The following is an 18,420-nucleotide window of genomic DNA, read 5'->3' as shown; positions in this document are numbered from 1 at the left end:
TGCTCACTAACAAACACCTCCCACCCCCAACCAGTGGCTTGGGTCCACTCACTTGTTGGCTTGCTGTTGGGCAGCTGCTTCCCAAGCAAGTCTAGATGGGGGAAACTGAACAAAAAGGTCTCCGGCTCTACTAATCAGCATCTCATAGGGCAGGTCCTGAGGGATCTGGGACAACAGGTGGTGAACCGAGGCCATGTCACAGTCACAATCCAGGACTTCCTCTTCTCGATACAACACGATCTGTGAAGAGCAAGGCCTTACATCAGGGACCAGAACATACAAAGTCTTGCCATGTGCATTTCATTCTCCTTAGAGATGAATTTAAAATGGTGACAGGGCTCACTCCAAATGTTCAGCAAACGCTTGTATCCATCTACGACATAATAATGTACATATCTGAGTGCTTTTCCTACTGGGCTGGGTCTTCCTGTGGGAGGCAAACTTCTACCCTAAGATGTGAAAGACTGACCAATTAAATGAAGGAGATTCTTTTAGGAGGAAGAAGAGGAGAGGGATTCCTGGAAGATTCCTGGAGCTCCAGCATAGAAAATGATGGTTCAAAACCGCAGAAAGAATGGTCTTGCTCTCATTAAAGAACAATGAAGAGTGCCTGTAAGTCCACACCTTCACCTCCACCCCACCTCAATGATTCAGGCCCTCTAATAACTGGAGTACCCCCAAACCATCTCAACTTTCTATCATAATACCACACCCCATCTTTTCTTAGACCCAAAGTTGGCACTTTGCACTCATTCCAGAAGATGACAACAAGAACACAGAATTCAAGCGTGGGGAAGCACTTTAAATGTTCAGAAGAATCCTATATAATAAAGAGCTAATATGTTAATTAGACCGAACAGCCGGACGACCTTCCAGACGACCTTCCGGACGAAGCCGAGGCTGCGAGGGCCGGCCAAGCTGGGGCTGCAAGGGCTGAGCCCCTTGCACGAATTTCGTGTATCAGGCCTCTAGTCATGTAATAAACAAATCTGTTTATCTTCATTTAACCAACATTTCCCAACCTTAGTGTTACACAGAACATTTTTCCCCCCCCATGACATTCCCCATTACCATTGCACAAAATGGTGTCCAGGCACACCAGCCTGGGAAACGCTGTCTTCTGCATCTTTCCAACCACCTGGTTTCCCTTTAGGGGAAATGATCAAGCTGGACTGGATGATGTGAACCTAGCTGCTGGCTTATGGCCTGTACCTACCACAGCTGCAAAGTAAATGGGCATCAGAGGGTGGCAGGCCAGGAAGAAGTCGTATAACCGCACCACGTGTCTGAAGTCAGACAGGACGTGCCCAAACCAGGTGATGAGCCAGCTGAGGGCAAAGATGGTCCCGACCTCAGCACTAGAAACAAGGAAACAGATGTTAGGCTCCCTGCTGAGTCATCCCTTCCCTTTTTCTGGGCCCTCTTTGTCCCAGTGCTATTAGAAGGAAGCATTTGGGAAATATACTTTATGGAAAATTCAGCCACCTAGGAATTCAGCATTTTCTCCTCAACAAACACAAAGTCCTTAAATTGTACCCCCATCATGATATTAACACTACAATACGTCCCTGATTGCCTTATTTCACTAGGTGCTCTCCTAATGACCAACAAATGTCTACTACAGGAACAAAAAGTACCTATTTAGAGAAAACTATACCATAATTTTCCTTCTGAGAAAGTCATGCTCTTTTGGGGGGCACAGGTACATATTCTCAGGATTGAAAACAACTCTGTTAATTTTTTAGTTAACATGAGGTGACTGAAACATATTAAGACATAGCTATTATATGAAAGGAAAAGGTCCTGGCTGGGTTGCTCAGTTGGTTAGAGCGTTGTCTCGATACACCGAGGCTGCAGGTTCAATCCCCAGTAATGACACATATAAAAATCAACCAATGAATGCATAAATTAAGTGGAACAACAAAGTGATGTTTCTCTCCCTTTCTAAAAATCAATTAATCAGTCAATAAAAATTTTAAAAAGTCAGACATTGGCCAAGGACAAATTTCCAACTAAACAGAAGAGAAATATAAATCATATGAAATTTGCAAAGAAGTATTTCTTCTCCTTGGTACTTGGTAAGTATTACCACCCACAGATGGCCTTGTCTTTCTTACCCCTGGATCCTATAGGACTCTGTACTTCTCTTATGGCAATAACCTCAAAGTCTACGTTGACATACTTAACTTGTCCAACTACTCCCTGTAGATGTAAACTCCTCAAGGGAATGAGCTGTCACATCTCCTATATATCCCCAAAAGAGCAGAGCACTCAAAATGTGCTCTTAGAGTGTGTACAGAACTGAATTATCCAGATCGCTGGTTAATTAGAAAGAATAATTCAGGCCCGGCCAGCATGGTTCAGAGGTTGAGTGTCGGCCTATGAACTGGGAGGTTACGGTTCGATTCCTGGTCAGGGCACATGCCCGGGTTGCGGGCTCGATCCCCAGTGTGGTGCAGCTGATGATTAATGATTCTCTCTCATCACTGATGCTTCTATCTCTCTCCCTCTCCCTTCCTCTCTAAAATCAATAAAAATATATTTTAAACAAAAGAAAACTCAGAAGATCAGTATACACATATCTATATCTATCTATCTATATAAAAGCCTAAGAGACTGAATGACCGATTGACCGGTTGCTATGATGCACACTGTTGGTCAGACGCTCAACGCAGGAGCTGCCCCTTGGTGATCAGTGCGCTTCCACAGCAGGAGCGCTGCTCAGCTGTCCAACAGGCACCAGATGCCAGGCTCACGGCTGGCAAGCACAGCTGTGACAGTAGGCTCAGTGGGGCTGGAATGAGTGGGAGCGGCATGGCACCTGGCTTGGGCTTGGGCTCCGCCCTGGCCGCCTGTGGCTTCGTACACTACTATATCCCTTGGAGGATGTTGGACTGCCGGTTTTGGCCTGATCCCTGCAGAGCCAAAACCGGCAGTCTGACATCCCTCGAGGGGTCCTGGATTGCGAGAGGGTGCAGGCCAGGCTGAGGGACCCCATTGGTGCATGAATCTGTGCACCGGGCCTCTAGTAAGATAATGATGAGCTAGACTTGTGAGGAAGAAATAAAGGGTAGAGAAAGTTGAAGGAGTGTGTGTGTGTACACATAAATATAGACACATATATACCTCTGCATGAAGTCATGGAGTTCTGGATTCACCTGGTCAATGATGGGCATTAGATAGTTTAATATATGTTTGGTGTTGTCCATTGTTGGATCCATGAAATCCCTAGAGGGAGACAATTCAATGAGTATGATCAGACCAAAAACTTAGATAAGGGTGAGAATGGAATGGAGCTAACACCACTGAAAACACTGATTAGAAAATGGCCTGTGAAGTTACACCCAGGGGGTTTGGGAAGTGATGCCCAGTCTCCTATATCCCTCTGTGCTGGTACCTGAGGTGGTGGGTAGATACTTTTTCTACCAGGGATGTTGCCAGCCTCTCTCCTACCACCAGCAGAAATGTGACCACAATGTCATGGTAGCCCTGGTAGTAATGCAGCTGAGGGTTGCGCTCCAAGACGAGGAGGATGATGTCGATCAGTTCTTCCTGGAGCCCTTCTCTCTGTTCTTTTGGCATGCCTGGGGTGGGGAGGAGAGATGCACATAAGTATGGCAAGCAGCCTAGTAACAGAGATTAGGAATATGGACAGTAATGGATTTTCAGAGAAAGTATTTAATAAAAGAAAATTTGCAGCTTAATAACACATTTGTAGATCCACACACATGTAGGAAATAGGTGACATACAGAAAAGAGCCACCAACTAGCAACCTTACAGTGGGAGCCCAGCCACCTTCTTAACTAAGTCACCACTGTTCACAAGGCCAGAAGTGTGACTATTTGACAGCATGTCCCCCCTGATGTGCTGAAAAGAACTCAGCATCACTCCTGTGGTATTCCTATCAAGAGTGTATAAACCGCCCTGGCCAGTTGCTCAGTAGTGACAGCATCAGCCCTCAGACGGAAGGGTCTCAGGTTAGATTCTGGGTCAAGGGCATGTACTTTGGTTGGAGGCAACCAGTCGATGTGTGTCTCTCACATCCATCCATCCCTCCCTCCCTCCCTCCCTCCCTCCCTCCCTCCCTTTCTCTCTCTCTCCCTCTCCTGCCTCCCTTACACTTTCTCTCTAAAAATCAATGAAAAAATTGATTTTAAATCCTCTGGTGAGAATTAAGGGAAATTTTATAAAATAACTGGCCTGTTGCCCAGCTGGCATGGATCGGTGGTTGAGCGTCGACCTATGGACCAGGAGGTCACGGTTCAATTTCCAGTCAGGGCACATGCCCCGGTTGCGGGCTCGACCCTCAGTGTGGGTTGTGCAGAGGCAGCCAATTAATGATTCTCTATCATCACTGATGTTTCTCTCTCTCTCTCCCTCTCCCTTTCTCTCTGAAATCAATAAATAACTGGCCTGTCATAAAATACAAACTATTCCAGGTTAATGAGGCTAAACAGATCTGATGCCTGAATGGGAAATGCATGAATTTATGTTTCCTTTTCCTATAAAGAACGTAAGTGATATAAATGATGAAATTTGAATAAAATCTGTAGATTAGACAGCAATATTTTTTAATGTTGTTACTGATTTTGATAAACATACTGTGATTATATATGTGCCTTGTGTTTTAGGAACTACACCCTGAAATATTTAGGAACAAAGGGACACCATGTCTATAATTTATTCTTTTTTTATGTATATATATATTTTATTGTTTTTTTTTTTTGTTGTTTTTGTTTTGTTTTTTTTACAGAGAGGAAGGGAGAGGGATAGAGATTTAGAAACATCGATGAGAGAGAAACATCGATCAGCTGCCTCCTGCACACTCCCTACTGGGTATGTGCCTGCAACCAACGTACATGCCCTTGACTGGAATCGAACCTAGGACCCTTGCGTCCACAGGCCGACGCTCTATCCACTGAGCCAAACCGGTTAGGGCTATAATTTATTCTTAAATAATTAAGAAAGAAACTTAAGTGTGTGTGAGCCCACCGTATGGGAGAACATATTTGGCAATGATGCATCTGATAAAGGGTTAATATCCAAAATATATAAGAAACTCATACAACTTAACAAAAGGAAGACAAACAATCCAATTAAAAAATGGGCAAAGGACCTAAATACCTATTTCTCCAAAGCGGACATACAGATGGTCAAGAGCCATATGAAAAAATGCTCAGTCACTGATCATCAGAGATGCAAATTAAGACAACAATGAATTATCACCTCACACCTGTCAGAATAGCTACCATCAACAAATCAATAAATGACAAGTGTTGGCGAGGATGTGGAGAAAAGGGAACCCTAGTGCACTGCTAGTGGAAGTGCAGACTGGTGCAGCCATTATGGAAAAACATTATGGAGTTTCCTCAAAAAATTAAATATGGAACTGCCAATTCACCCAGTGATCCCACTTCTAGGAATATATTCTAAGAAATCTGAAACACCAATCAGAAAGAATGGATGCACCCCTATGTTCATAACAGCACAATTTATAATAGCTAAGATCTGGAAACAGCCCAAGTGCCCATCAGCAGATGAGTGGATAAAAAAAGCTGTGGTATATTTATACCATGGAATACCATGCAGCAGTAAAAAAGAATCTCTTACCCTTTGAAACAGCATGAAGGGACCTGGAGAGTTTCATGCTAAGTGAAATAAGTCAGTCAAAGACAAGTATCACATGATCTCACTCATATGTGGAATCTAATTAAAAAAATAAACTGATGAACGGAATGGATCCAGAGACATGGAAGCATGGAACAGAGTGTGGAATCTCAGAAGCTGGGGGAGGGTAGGTGGGTGGGAGGTAATCAACCAAAGATCTTGTATTCATATATGCATAACCCATGGGCACAGACAATTGGGTCCTGAAGGCCTGGGGTGGGGGTGGGGGACTGAAGGCTGGAGGGGGTCAATGGGGGGAAAGAGGGGACATATGTAATCCTTCAACAATAAAGATTTTAAAAAAAGAAATAAAAATAACTTATATGTATGTATATGGAGAAAGAGGGAAAGCAAATATAAGATATTAACATATAAGAAGGCAAAACCAAGATGGCGGCATAAGGTAAACACCTAACTGTTGCCTACCACAACAATTTTGAAACTACAACTGGAAAACAGAGCGCACACCGTCCAGAACCACCGGAAAGCTGGCAGAGTGGAAAACCTACAACTAGAGGAAAAACAGAGAGGGGGACGCTGAGCCTCAGGAGCTGTGGAGGTGCGGAGATCCGTGAGCGCGGAAAGGGCGGGCGGCTGAATACGCGGCAGGCTTGCTCGCAGCGCGCGGAGAGGGAGGGCAGCAGACGCTGCGTGGCTAGCTTTCTCGTTTGGGAGAAAAACAAAACCTCCCTACAGCACTGAAATCCAGCTGCGGTCGGGGAGAAACTGGGCTGTTTGGCAGCAGGCGAGGCTTGAGAGCAGCCTTTACTCAGAGGCGCGCAGCCATTGATTAGGGCACGGAGGAACCGGCCCTCTTAGGGCGGCGCGGACGGAAACCAAAGCTTGTCTGTGCTACCCTGAGACTCCGCCCCATCCAAGCTGAGCACAGAAGCTCTCCCAGCAGAGACACTGCTGATCCTCACAGCCAACTGGCTTGGAGATCAACTCCCGCCAGTGATACCAACAATCCCAACCACTCTGAACTCCAGTTTCTGGGGACACGCGGAGGACCCAGACGCCTACGGGACTCTCGGCCGGTCGGAGAGTGAGAGTGACTTTTCTGTCGGTGTGGACGACACCAGATTTCAACCACTCTCATAAGGGACACATTCAAGAGGCAGACTCAGTGAGCACAAAAGCCCTACTGTGTCTCCAGCACAGCAATTCTTCCGTTATATACACAGCAGGCCCTCACAACCAATTGGACCAGAGGTCAATTCCTCCCAGTGTACCAACAGCAATCAGGGCTTTTAACTATACCAAGACTTTCCACTCAGCCCACAAAGGGGTGTACCAAGAGCGACCACCTAGGGTGATAGCGGAAGCTGAGCTACCGGCCCCTATAGGTCACCGACCACACAAAGCCACTCCATCAACACAGGGAGGCAGCCAAAATGTGGAGACATCGAAGTATGTCACAAGTAGGAGAAATAGATGAAAGCAAACTAATGGACGACACAGTGTTCAGAACCATATTTATAAGGTTACTCAAGAATCTTCTAAAAACCGCTGAGAAACTTGAAGAGACCTTCAAGGACCTTAATGAGAATACCAAAAAAATGGAAAAGGACCAGTCAGAAATTATGCATACACTGTCTGAAATAAAGAATATACAGAGTAGACCACCGCACCCGAAGAGTCAAACCAAAGAGCTGGAATATGAGGAAGAAAAAAACACCCAACCAGAGAGGCGGAAAGAAAGAAGAATCCAAAAGTGTGAGGATAGCATAAGGAGCCTCCTCCGGGATGGCTTTAAGCGTACCAATATCCGAATTTTTGGGGTGCCAGAAGAGAGAGAGCAAGATACTGAAAACCTATTTGAAGAAATAATGATAGAAAACTTCCCCCACCTGGTGAAAGAAATGGACTTACAAGTTCAGGAAGCGCACAGAACCCCAAACAAGAGGAATCCAAAGAGGACCACACCAAGACACATCATAATTAAAATGCCAAGGGCAAAAGACAAAGAGAGAATCTTACAAGCAGCAAGAGAAAAACAGTTAGTTACCTACAAGGGAGCCCCCATACGACTGTCAGCTGATTTCTCAACAGAAAGTATGCAGGCCAGACGGGAATGGCAAGAAATATTCAAAGTGATGAGTAGCAAGAACCTACAACCAAGACTACTCTACCCAGCAAAGTTATCATTCAGAATTGAAGGGCAAATAAAGACCTCACAGATAAGAAAAAGCTAAAGGAGTTCATCACCACCAAACCAGTATTATATGAAATGCTGAAAGGTATTCTTTAAAAAGAGGAAAAAGAAGAAAAAAGTAAAGATAAAAATTATGAACAACAAATATCTATCAACAAGTGATTCTAAAAATCAAGTGAATTAATAATCTGAGGAACAGAATAAACTGGTGAACATAATAGAATCAGAGGCATAGAATGGGAGTGGATTGATAATTCTCAGGGGGAAAGGGGTGTCTGTGTGGGGGGTATGGGAAGAGACTGGACAAAAATCATACACCTATGGATAAGGACAATGGGGGGGGGAGGGAACCAGGTGATGGGGAGATATGGGGGGGGGAAAAGGAGAAACAATTGTAATAATCTGAACAATAAAGATTTATTTAAAAAAAACATATAAGAAAATTGGGTAAAAGGTATGTGGGAAATTGTCCTATTTTTGTTACTTTCTGTAAGTATGAAATCATATAAAAACAAGAAAAGACTTAATTGCATGTTCCCTACTAAAGCAAACTAAATATAGGAAATATTGATCTCCTTGCTCCAAAGATATGGCTGGAAAAAGAGAGCCGTCTTGGGAGCTCTGAGAATGCAGCTGGTTCTGGCAGTGGTCAGTGTGGTTCCTTAGCTCATCTGACTTTTAGTATAAAAAGACCAAATCTTGACCTTGTGAACTGCTTTAGAAGAACAGCACACAGCAGTTTTCCTACACCATTAGCTTTGTCAGTTAAAAAGATACTGTGAGACAAAACAGCTAATGTAAGGGCCCAGACTAAACTGAATTAAAGGTTTAAGGTGAAAGCAAACCTCATCTCTTGCCTATATTTACCCCACCCCTTTCAAAAGAGAACATTGTAAAAGATAAATAAAAAAGAAAACAAAGTAAATCAAGTACTATGAATAGGTCAAGTCAACCTATCTAATAAAGAGGAAATATGCAAATTGACCATCACCCCGAGACACCCAAGCCAATCAGGAGGGAATATGCAAATTAACGTGACAAAGTTGGCGGTGGCAAGCGTCCCCCCTGGCCGCTCCGGGCCTGTGGGAGATGGAGCAGTCGGGCGCCAGCGCCTGAGGCTGGCTGCGGCCCAGGAGATGAAGAAGCTGCCTGCTCCGTGATCCCAGGCCGCAGCCAGCAGCAGAAGCCGCCCACACTGCATCCCAGGAGAGATGGAGAAGCTACCTGCCTGCGGTTCAGGTGCCAGTGCCTGCAGCTGGCTGTGGCCCAGGAGACGGAGAAGCCACCTGCCCTGAGGTCCCAGGCTGCAGCCACCCGGAGAAGCTGCCAGCCCTGTTGTCCAGGGCGCCAGCGCCTGCTGCCCGGGAGATAGGTTCCCTCTTCTCCCACTACAGTCATTACTCCAATATTCCCTTTCTGAATTTCTCTCTGCTGCCGCGACCCAACTCCACTTTTCATCTGAAGGATAGGGAACAGAGAGAGCAGTGTTAAAAGCTTACATTTTTAAGCAGGTAAGGTTGGTACTTAAACATATAAATGGAAAACTAGAGTCCTTAAAGTAACAAAGGCTAGAAAGGGAGGGGACAGGGACAGGGCAAGACATATTATATCCAGCAATCCATGTGGGGACTGAAAACTTTGCAATGATGACAATTAGTGAAGATATGAATCAACTATAATAGTTGACAGGGACAATTCTTCCACCTTTGAAAATATCTATATCAAGTCTGTTTAAATAGATTTTCATCTGCATAATACAACACATTCTGATGAGACCACCGCCATCAATGTGGTCAGTGTTGTGCTGGTAAATGTTTAACAACTGGCTCTCAATCAAAGAAAACAAAACCCTGATTTATAGTATCGGCCAATTTCTGTGGCATAAATTCTCCATCCATGGCTGATTTCAGCTGCTAATGTGATGCCACTAAATGCAGAGCTGAGGAGAAACATGCAGTAATACACTATTATATTCCACCAGAAAGACCCAAAAGATATAATGTCAAGAGTCAGAACAGTAAAGTGTAGTAAATAACTGAGGAGTGATGAATTTAGAGTATGTATTACCTTTGGTTTTAATGTAATTTATTCACTTTTAAGCTCATATAATTTAATTTTTAATAATGAACAATTTTTAACAAACAGATTACAAAACTCCTGAAAATTTGTGAGCCTGTAAGAGCAGGCTCCAGCACAATACAGAGTGGAGTATAATGGTTAAAGGGCATGGCTCATGGATTTGAAATGAGACTCAGCCACTTTCAGGTTTTACTGATAAAGTTACCTGATCTCTCTATACCTCAGTGTTCTCATCTGTGTAATTATAGTACCTACTGTATAGAGTTATTGCAAAGATAAAATGAAATCTGTGTATGACACAGCACAGTACCTGAAACAATAGTTTACTCAATTTGTTATAAACTGTTACTACCTCAAAACGTTGACAAAATTACTCATGCTGAAAGAATGAAATTTTATTGATGAGAAAAATACCTTATTTTGCGATCTACATGGAGACAGTCAGTTTGCTTCCTAGGCAGTAGATGGTAATCTACTACTAGAAACTGAAAGGGGGAAAATGACCTCAATCAACATGATTGAGGCAATGTATTATTAGCTGGATCATAAAGCAGAGAGGATGCCATACATTCTGGGATACATCTACAGTAAGAGGCTTCACCTCAGGTATTAATTCTGATCAACTAAGCATCAGACTTAGTTGATAAATGGTGAGAAGGATTCTGAGGCTGCTTCTAGACTTAGCAGGAATAGAACTTTAATACATAAGCAACAGTTACTATGGTTAATGATGGCAAGAAAAAACACACCATGATCTATACTAATAAAAGGGTAATGTGATAATTACACTGGGCATCTTCTGGACAAACATCTGCACGTCCTTCCTGACAAAGCCGGGCCTGGGCGAAGCCACCTGCTGGCAGTCCTGGGCACCAACACCTGTGGCTGGCTGTGGCCCGGGAGATGGAGAAGCCGCCCACCCCACAGTCCCGGGCGACAGTGCCTGCAGATGTGGCCCGGGTGAAGCCACCTGCCCACCATCCCCTGCGGCTGCAGCTGGCCCGGGAGAAGCCGGCCTGGGTCCCGGGTGCTTATGGTTGACCAGAGGGAGGGAATCCTGGGTCCTGGGTGCGGGGCCGAGGCAGAGGTGGTTAGGGGCAATCAAGCCAGCAGGGGAGCAGTTAGGGATGATCAGGCTGGAAGGCAGAAGCAGTTAGGGACAATCAGGCAGGCAGGTGAGCGGTTAGGAGCCAGCAGTTCTGAACTGTGAGCGGGATGTCCGACTGCCTGTTATCCCCTGAGGGGTCCCAGATTGGAGGGTGCAGGCTGGGCTGAGGGACATCCCTCCCTCTACCCCGTGCACAAATTTTGTGCACCAGGCCACTAGTAAAAGTAATAATAGAAAACATTAAACCCTGTTTGAATTTTCAGTATAAGAGTACTCAGCTAAGCTAAGAAGAACATGAATGCAAAAAGAATATGAAACCACATGGAAAGTTCAGCTTACAAAAAGAATACCATAGGCTGATGTTACATAAAAAGAAAAAGGATAAAGGGTTCCTAGGGAAAAAATATGGGAGGCATCTGTACTAGGTGGTCTCATCCAAAGCAGCAGGATAGGGAGACCCTGACCGCTCCACCCAACCTGTGTACCAGCCCCTTCCTCTTTCAACAGCTCTTGCTCACAAGCTACTGATCGCAGCCCACGCTGCAGACTTTCCTAAAACCTCTCAAAGGTCCACAAACCCTAATTAAGCAGCCACTGGCCTCGGTATGCTCTGTCCCTCTTGCTAAGCAGGCTCTGGCACTAGTGACAGCCGGCATCAGTTTGCAGCATCTCTTAGGTACCTCCAAGTCCAGCATACCCAGCTACCAACCACAGATCACTTTATAGCTACTACCAGGTAACCCTGGACTGAGCACAGGCAGTGGCAGACTTCAGCCTGCGCCAGAGCTCCTCCCAAGAGGCCCCAGAACCAATATACCCAGTGGCCAGCTTCAGACCACCTAAGAGCACCACCCAATTAACTCCACAAATGACACACCCGAAGAGTGGACTTGGCAGGCACCAGAGCCACACTAAACTGAATCCTGCTCTGTGGGGTCAGCCCCTGCACAATAGCTCATCTGCTATACTCACGGTCAGTCCTCATAGTCAGTCAGCCTGAGGATCAATCTCACCCAGTGACGTGCTAACAGTAGTCAAGGGCCAACTACAACAGAGGGACACACTCAACTGACAAAAGGGACACCACTGGAGCACCTGGCTCAGGTGACCAGGGAGTCTGAACCTTGGGCCCCATGGGGCACTCCTATATTAAGGCCACTCACTCTCCAAGACTGGGAGATGTAGCAAATCTTCCTAATACACAGAAACAAACAGAGAGAGGCAGCCAAAATGAAGAAACAAAGAAACAGCCTATCTAATAAAGAGGGAATATGCAAATTGACCATCACACCATTAAAAGATGGCGGTGCCCACAGCAGAGGCGGGGTTTCCATACCACAAGATGGCTGGGCCCACAGCACAGGCAGGGTTTCCGTAACACAAGTTGGCTGCACCCACAGCAGGCAGGGTTTCCGTAACACAAGATGGCTGCACTCAGAGCAGAGGCCAAGTTCCCGTGACGAGCCTTAAGGAGCAATCAGCAGGGACTTGAGGCTGCATGGCATTAGTTCTTCCCATCATCCCTGCTGGCCAGGGCAGGCGACCTAAGTCCATGCCCCCCGCCCAGTGGGGCTTGACAGGGGACCTCAGGTCATGCCCCCCACGCTGGTGCTGGGCCAGGGGACCTCAGGCCACGCCCCCTGTCCCGGCGCCAGGCTGGGGGACCTGAGGGTGCGCTGGGGGACATGAGGCTGTGCCCCCCACCCAGTGCGGGGCTGGGGGACCTGAGACTGTGTCCCCTGCCCAGTGGGGCTTGACAGGGGACCTGAGGCTGCACCCTCCACCTTTGGGGCTTGACGGGGGTCCTGAGGCTGCACCCCCCCCACCTGGTGGGGCTTGACGGGGGTAGGGCCAGCCGGGTCTGGATCTTGCCCAATGTGGGTGGGGCTGGCTGGGTCTGGGTCTCGCACAATTTTGAGGCGCTGCAGGTGGGCGGGGACTTGACTCTGGGTCCCATGGTGCGCCCCAGACTCTGACAGGAGGAAGATTTTCATATACATTTTACTAATTTTCTTTTGTCTCTGACACTTCTATTATAGAGAAAGGGCAAATAGCAATATTAAAATATTTCCTCTAATTAATCCCCTTTTAATGTGCACAAATTTCGTGCACCGGGCCACTAGTATCCTACCTAATAAGAGTAATATGCAAATTGACCCTAACTCTGCTATACTCACAAGCCATGCCCACAAGCCAATCAGGAGCAAATATGCAAATAAACCCAACCAAGATGGCTACAGCCACAGAGAGCAGGAGGGAGGCTTGGGTTGCCCCAGCAACAGGTTTCCCTGCCCTTGCAGGCCTAAGCCTCCACTCAAGGCTACAAAGTTTCAATTATAGAAGTTAAACAAATCCAAACAGAAATGGCGGCAGCTACAGAGCTGGAAAGAGCAGGAGGCAAGGGTTGCCCCCGGCAATGGAGGAAGCAAAGCTTCTGAAGCCCTGGCTGGCCTAGGCCTCCGCTACAGGCTACAAAGTTTCAATTATAAATTCCAACAGAAATGGCTGCCGGCCACGGAGTGAGCAGGAGGCTTGGCTCCACTCCAGGCTACAAAGTTTCAATTGTAGAAGATACATAAATCCCAGATACCAGGGCCTCTGCTTGGGTCGCCAGGGGGCGTGGCCGGCCTGCAAACCACCACAGGCCCTTCACCCAGGCTGCCCCACACCCCAAGTGAACCCCCACCCTGATCCAGGATACCCTTCAGGGCAAACCAGCTGGCCCCCACCCATGCACCAGACCTCTATCCTATCTAATAAAAGAGTAATATGCAGATTGACCATCACTCCAACACACAGTATGGCTGCCCCCATGTGGTCAAAGATCCTGCCCCCATGTGGACATAAGATGGCCGGCACAAGATGACCAGCAGGAGAGGGCAGTTGGGAGGGACCAGGCCTGCAAGGGAGGGCAGTTGGGGGCAATCAAGGCCGCAGGGGAGGGCAGTTAGGGGTGACCAGGCTGGCAGAGGAGGGAAGTTGGGGGTGACCAGTCCTGCAGGGAAGGGCAGTTGGGTGGGACCCAGGCCTGCAGGGGAGAGCAGTTGGGGGGGGGGACCAGCCCTGCAGGGGAGGGCAGTTAGGGGTGACCAGGCCTGAAGGGGAGGGCAGTTAGGGGCAAACACGCTGGCAGGGGAGCAGTAAGGCATCAATCAGACTGGCAGGGGAGTGGTTAGGGGGTGATCAGGCTGGCAGGCAAGCAGTTGGGAGCCAGCAGTCCTGGATTGTGAGAGGATGTCCGACTGCCAATTTAGGCCCGATCCCACCAGGATCGGGCCTAAACGGGCAGTTGGACATCCCTCGAGGGGTCCCAGATTGGAGAGGGTGCAGGCTGGCCTAAGGGAGAACCCCACCCCTGCCGTGCACGAATTTCGTGCACTGGGCCTCTAGTCCTAAATAAAAGAACAGGACAAAACTCCAGGAAAAAAAACCAACTAAATAAAATGAAGGCAAACAATCTACCAGATACAGAGTTCAAAACACTGGTTATAATGATGCTCAATAACTAAGGGAAATAATATATGAACTCTGTGAGAACTTCACAAAGAGATAAAAACCATAAAAAAGAACCAGTCAAAAGTGAAGAATTAAATGGAATCAACAGAAGACTAGATGAAGCAGAGAATCAAATCAGCGATTTGGAAAACAAGTAGAAAACACCCAATCAGAAGAGAAAAAATTTTTTTAACCTTTTGCACTTGGATGTCAAGTGTGACTCGACACGGTTAGCATTGGAATAAAGGAATCGAGAAAAGCAAGCGAGTGCAAAGGGTTAATGAGTTCAACCTTAACAACATTCATACTATAGGGGTACCAGAAGGAGAAGGGAGAGAACAAAGAATTGAGAACCTATTTGGAAAAATGACAAAAAACTTCCCTATACTGGTGAAGGAAATAGACATGCAAGTCCAAAAAGTACAAAGAGTCCCAAACAAGATCAACCCAAAGAGGTTTACACCAAGACAGATCATAATTAAAATGCCAAAGATTAACCCTTTGCACTCGCTTGCTTTTTTCTCAATTCCTTTATTCTAATGCTAACCGTGTCGAGTCACACTCGACATCCGAGTGCAAAAGGTTAAAGACAGAGAATCTTAAAAGTAGCAAGAAAGCCTTAGCAGGTATGGCTCAGTGGATAGAGCATTGGCCTGCAGACGGAAGGGTCTCAGGTTCGGTTCTAGTCAAGGGCATGTACCTTGGTTGCAGACTCAACCCCAACCAATTGATGTGTCTCTCTCACATTGATGTTTCTCTGTCTTTCCCTTTTCCTTCCACTCTCTCTAAAAATCAATATCCTCAGGTGAAGATTAACAACAACAACAACAAAAACACACTAACTGAGCTATCGCTGGCCAGGTAGCTCACTTAGAGCATTGTCCCAATACACCAAGATTGCAGGTTCGATCTCTGGTCAGGGCACATACAAGAAGCAACCAATGAATGTATAAGTAACTGGAACAACAAACTGGTATCTCTCTCTCTCTCTCTCTCTCTCTTTCTGGTCCTCTCTCTCTCTCTCATTCTTAATTTAAAAAAAATTAAGAATAAATAAAAAGCAATCAATAAAAATTTTAAAAAGTAGCAAGAGAAAAGCAGTTATGTATAGTGAGCTCTCATAAGATTGTCAGCTGATTTCTCAACAGAAACTTTCCATGCTAGAAAGGATTGGCATGAAATATTCAAAGTGATGAAAAGCAAGGACCTATAACCAAGATTACTCTACTGCACAGGCTATCATTTAGAAATGAAGAAATAAACAGCTTCCCAGAGAAGAAAAAGCTAAAGTTGTTCACCACCACCAAACCAGTATTATAAGAAACTAGAGGCCTGATGCACGAAATTCGTGCAAGAGTAGGCCTTCGCAGCCCGGGCTGTCCCTCACAGTCCCGGCTTCATCTGGAAGGTCATCCAGAAGGTCATCCGAATGGTCATTCCACTGTTTGGCCGTTTGGTTGATTTGCATATTACGCTTTTATTATTATAGATGTTAAAGGAACTTCTTTAAGAGGGAGAATAAAGAGACCAAAAGTATGAAAATAAAGTAGCAATAACTATATACTCATCATTTATCAATAACTATATACTTATGTCATTTGGAACATTTAATCCATTTACATTTACTTTAATGTAAATGGATTAAATGCTCTAATCAAATAACATGGTGGCTGAATAGAGAAGAAACCAAGATCCATACATATGCTGCCAACAAAAACCCACATTAGAGAAAAAACACAGAGCCCAACTGGTGTGGCTCAGTTGGTTGAGCATCATCCCATGCACCAGGAAGTTGCTGGTTTGATTCCCAGGAAGGGCACATGCCCAGAGTTTCAAGCTTGATCCCCAGGTAGGGGGCATGCAGGAGGTAGCTGATTGATGTTTCTCTCTCATCAATATATATATCTCTCTCTCTCTCTCCCCCCCCTCTGAAATCAATAAAAATGTATTTTTTTTTAAAAAGACACACAGGGGGGGTTGGAGGGGGTCAGTGGGGGGGGGGGGAAGGGGGACATATGTAATACTTTCAAGAATAAAGAATTATTAACAAAAGAAATTTTGAAAAAAGACACACAGAGACTGAAAGTAAAGGAATGGAAAAAGATATTTCATGCAGATGGAAATAAAAAAAAAGCCGGGGGTAGCAATATTTATATCAGACAAAATAGACTTTAAAACAAAGGCTATAAACAAGCGACCAAGAAGGGCATTTCATATATAATAGCCAAAATATGGAAGCAACCTAAATGTCCATAAACAGACGATTGGATAAAGAAAATATGGGACATATATACAATGGAATATTACTTGGCCATAAAAAAAGAATGTGAAATCTTACCATTTACAAGAACATGGATCATGCTGTAGAGGTTATTATGCTTAGTGAAATAAGTCAGACAGAGAAATACAAATAGCATACAATTTCACTTATGTGTGGAATCCAAAAAACAAAACAAAATTAAATGAACAATAAAAATAAACTCATAGAGAACAAACTGATGTTTACCAGGGAGCTAGGGGAAAAGGTGAAGGGATTATAAAGTACAAATTGGTAGTTACAAAATAGTACAGGGATGTAAAGTACAGCACAAGGAATATCTTATATAATAAAGAGCTAATATGCAAATTGACCATCACTCCAACACACAAGATGGCCACCCCCATGTGGTCAAAGATGGCTGCCACAAGATAGCCAGCAGGGGAGGGTAGTTATGGGCGATCAGGCCTGCAGGGGAGGGCAGTTAGGGGTGACTGTGCTGGAAGGGGAGGGCAGTTGAGGGGGACCAGGCCTGTAGGAGAGAGCAGTTAGGGGTGACCTGGCCTGCAGGGGAGGACAGTTGGGGGCAATGAGGCCTACAGGGGAGTACAGTTAGGGGCGACCAGGCTGGCAAGGGAGGGAAGTTAGGGGTGACCGGGCAAGCAGGGGAGGGTAGTTGGGGACGACCAGGCCTGCAGGGGAGGGCAGCTGGGGGAGACCAGGTCGGCAGGGAAGGGCAGTTGGGGGTGACCAGGCTGGTGGGGGTGCAGTTTGGCGTTGATCAGGCTGGCAGGGGAGTGGTTAGGGTGATCAGGCTGGCAGGCAGAAGTGGTTAAGGGCAATCAGGCAGGCAGGCAGGCAGGCGAGCGGTTGGGAGCCAGTAGTCCTGGATTGTGATAGGGATGTCTGACTGCCCGTTTAGGGGATTGGGCCTAAACAGGAAGTCGGACATCCCTCAAGGGGTCCCAGATTGGAGAGGGTGCAGGCTAGGCTGAGGGAACCCCACACCCCTCCGTGCATGAATTTCGTGCACCGGGTCACTAGTAGTCAATAATATTGTAATAATTATGCATGGTGCCAGGTGAGTACTAGACTTATCAGGGAAATTACTTCATAAGTTATATAAATGTCTAACTATGCCTTATACCTGAACTAATATTAAATGTCAACTACAATTAAAAAATAAAAAAAATAAATGTCACTGTAGAGTTCTTTTTAAAAAGTTGATCTTCAACATAAAAACCTAAATTAAATTTATTTTTATAAAACATGCAAATAAGCCCGGCTGGCATGGCTCAGTGGTTGAACATCAACCTATGAACCAGGAGGTCACGGTTTGATTTCCGGTCAGGGCACATGCCTGGGTTGCAGGCTCGATCCCCAGTGTGGGGTGTGCTGGAGGCAGCCAATTAATGATTTTCATCATTGATGTTTCTATCTCTCTCTCCCTGTCCCATCCTCTCGGAAATCAATAAAAATATATTTTAAACACACACACACACACACACACACAAATAAAAAAAAAGAATAAAAGTAACAGGATAGGGAAATGGGGATTGGACTATGGGCACATGTTTTCATTAAAACCAAGTTGGATATATACAAATACTGAATCATCATGTTGTACACCTGAAACTAATATGTTGTTATATGCCAAT

General features: G+C 45.6%; 1 protein-coding gene across 1 annotated transcript in view; it reads right to left on the bottom strand.

Moving 5' to 3' along the window:
• The window catches only part of TBC1D20 (TBC1 domain family member 20), a 36,938-nt gene that overhangs the window by 4,751 nt on the left and 13,767 nt on the right, over nt 1–18,420 (bottom strand). The window contains exons 4-7 of the mRNA XM_079784065.1: nt 3,398–3,584; nt 3,127–3,228; nt 1,217–1,358; nt 53–240 (exon numbers count right to left, since the gene is read on the bottom strand). Of these exons, the coding sequence (XP_079640191.1) occupies nt 53–240; nt 1,217–1,358; nt 3,127–3,228; nt 3,398–3,584 (619 nt within the window). The remainder of the gene's footprint in view (nt 1–52; nt 241–1,216; nt 1,359–3,126; nt 3,229–3,397; nt 3,585–18,420) is intronic.

Source organism: Cnephaeus nilssonii, assembly GCF_951640355.1.
Source record: "Cnephaeus nilssonii genome assembly, chromosome: 11".
Taxonomy (NCBI): Eukaryota; Metazoa; Chordata; class Mammalia; order Chiroptera; family Vespertilionidae; genus Cnephaeus; species Cnephaeus nilssonii.
The sequence above is the reverse complement of the archived record's forward strand: the minus strand, read 5'-3'. Positions and strand labels throughout refer to the sequence as shown.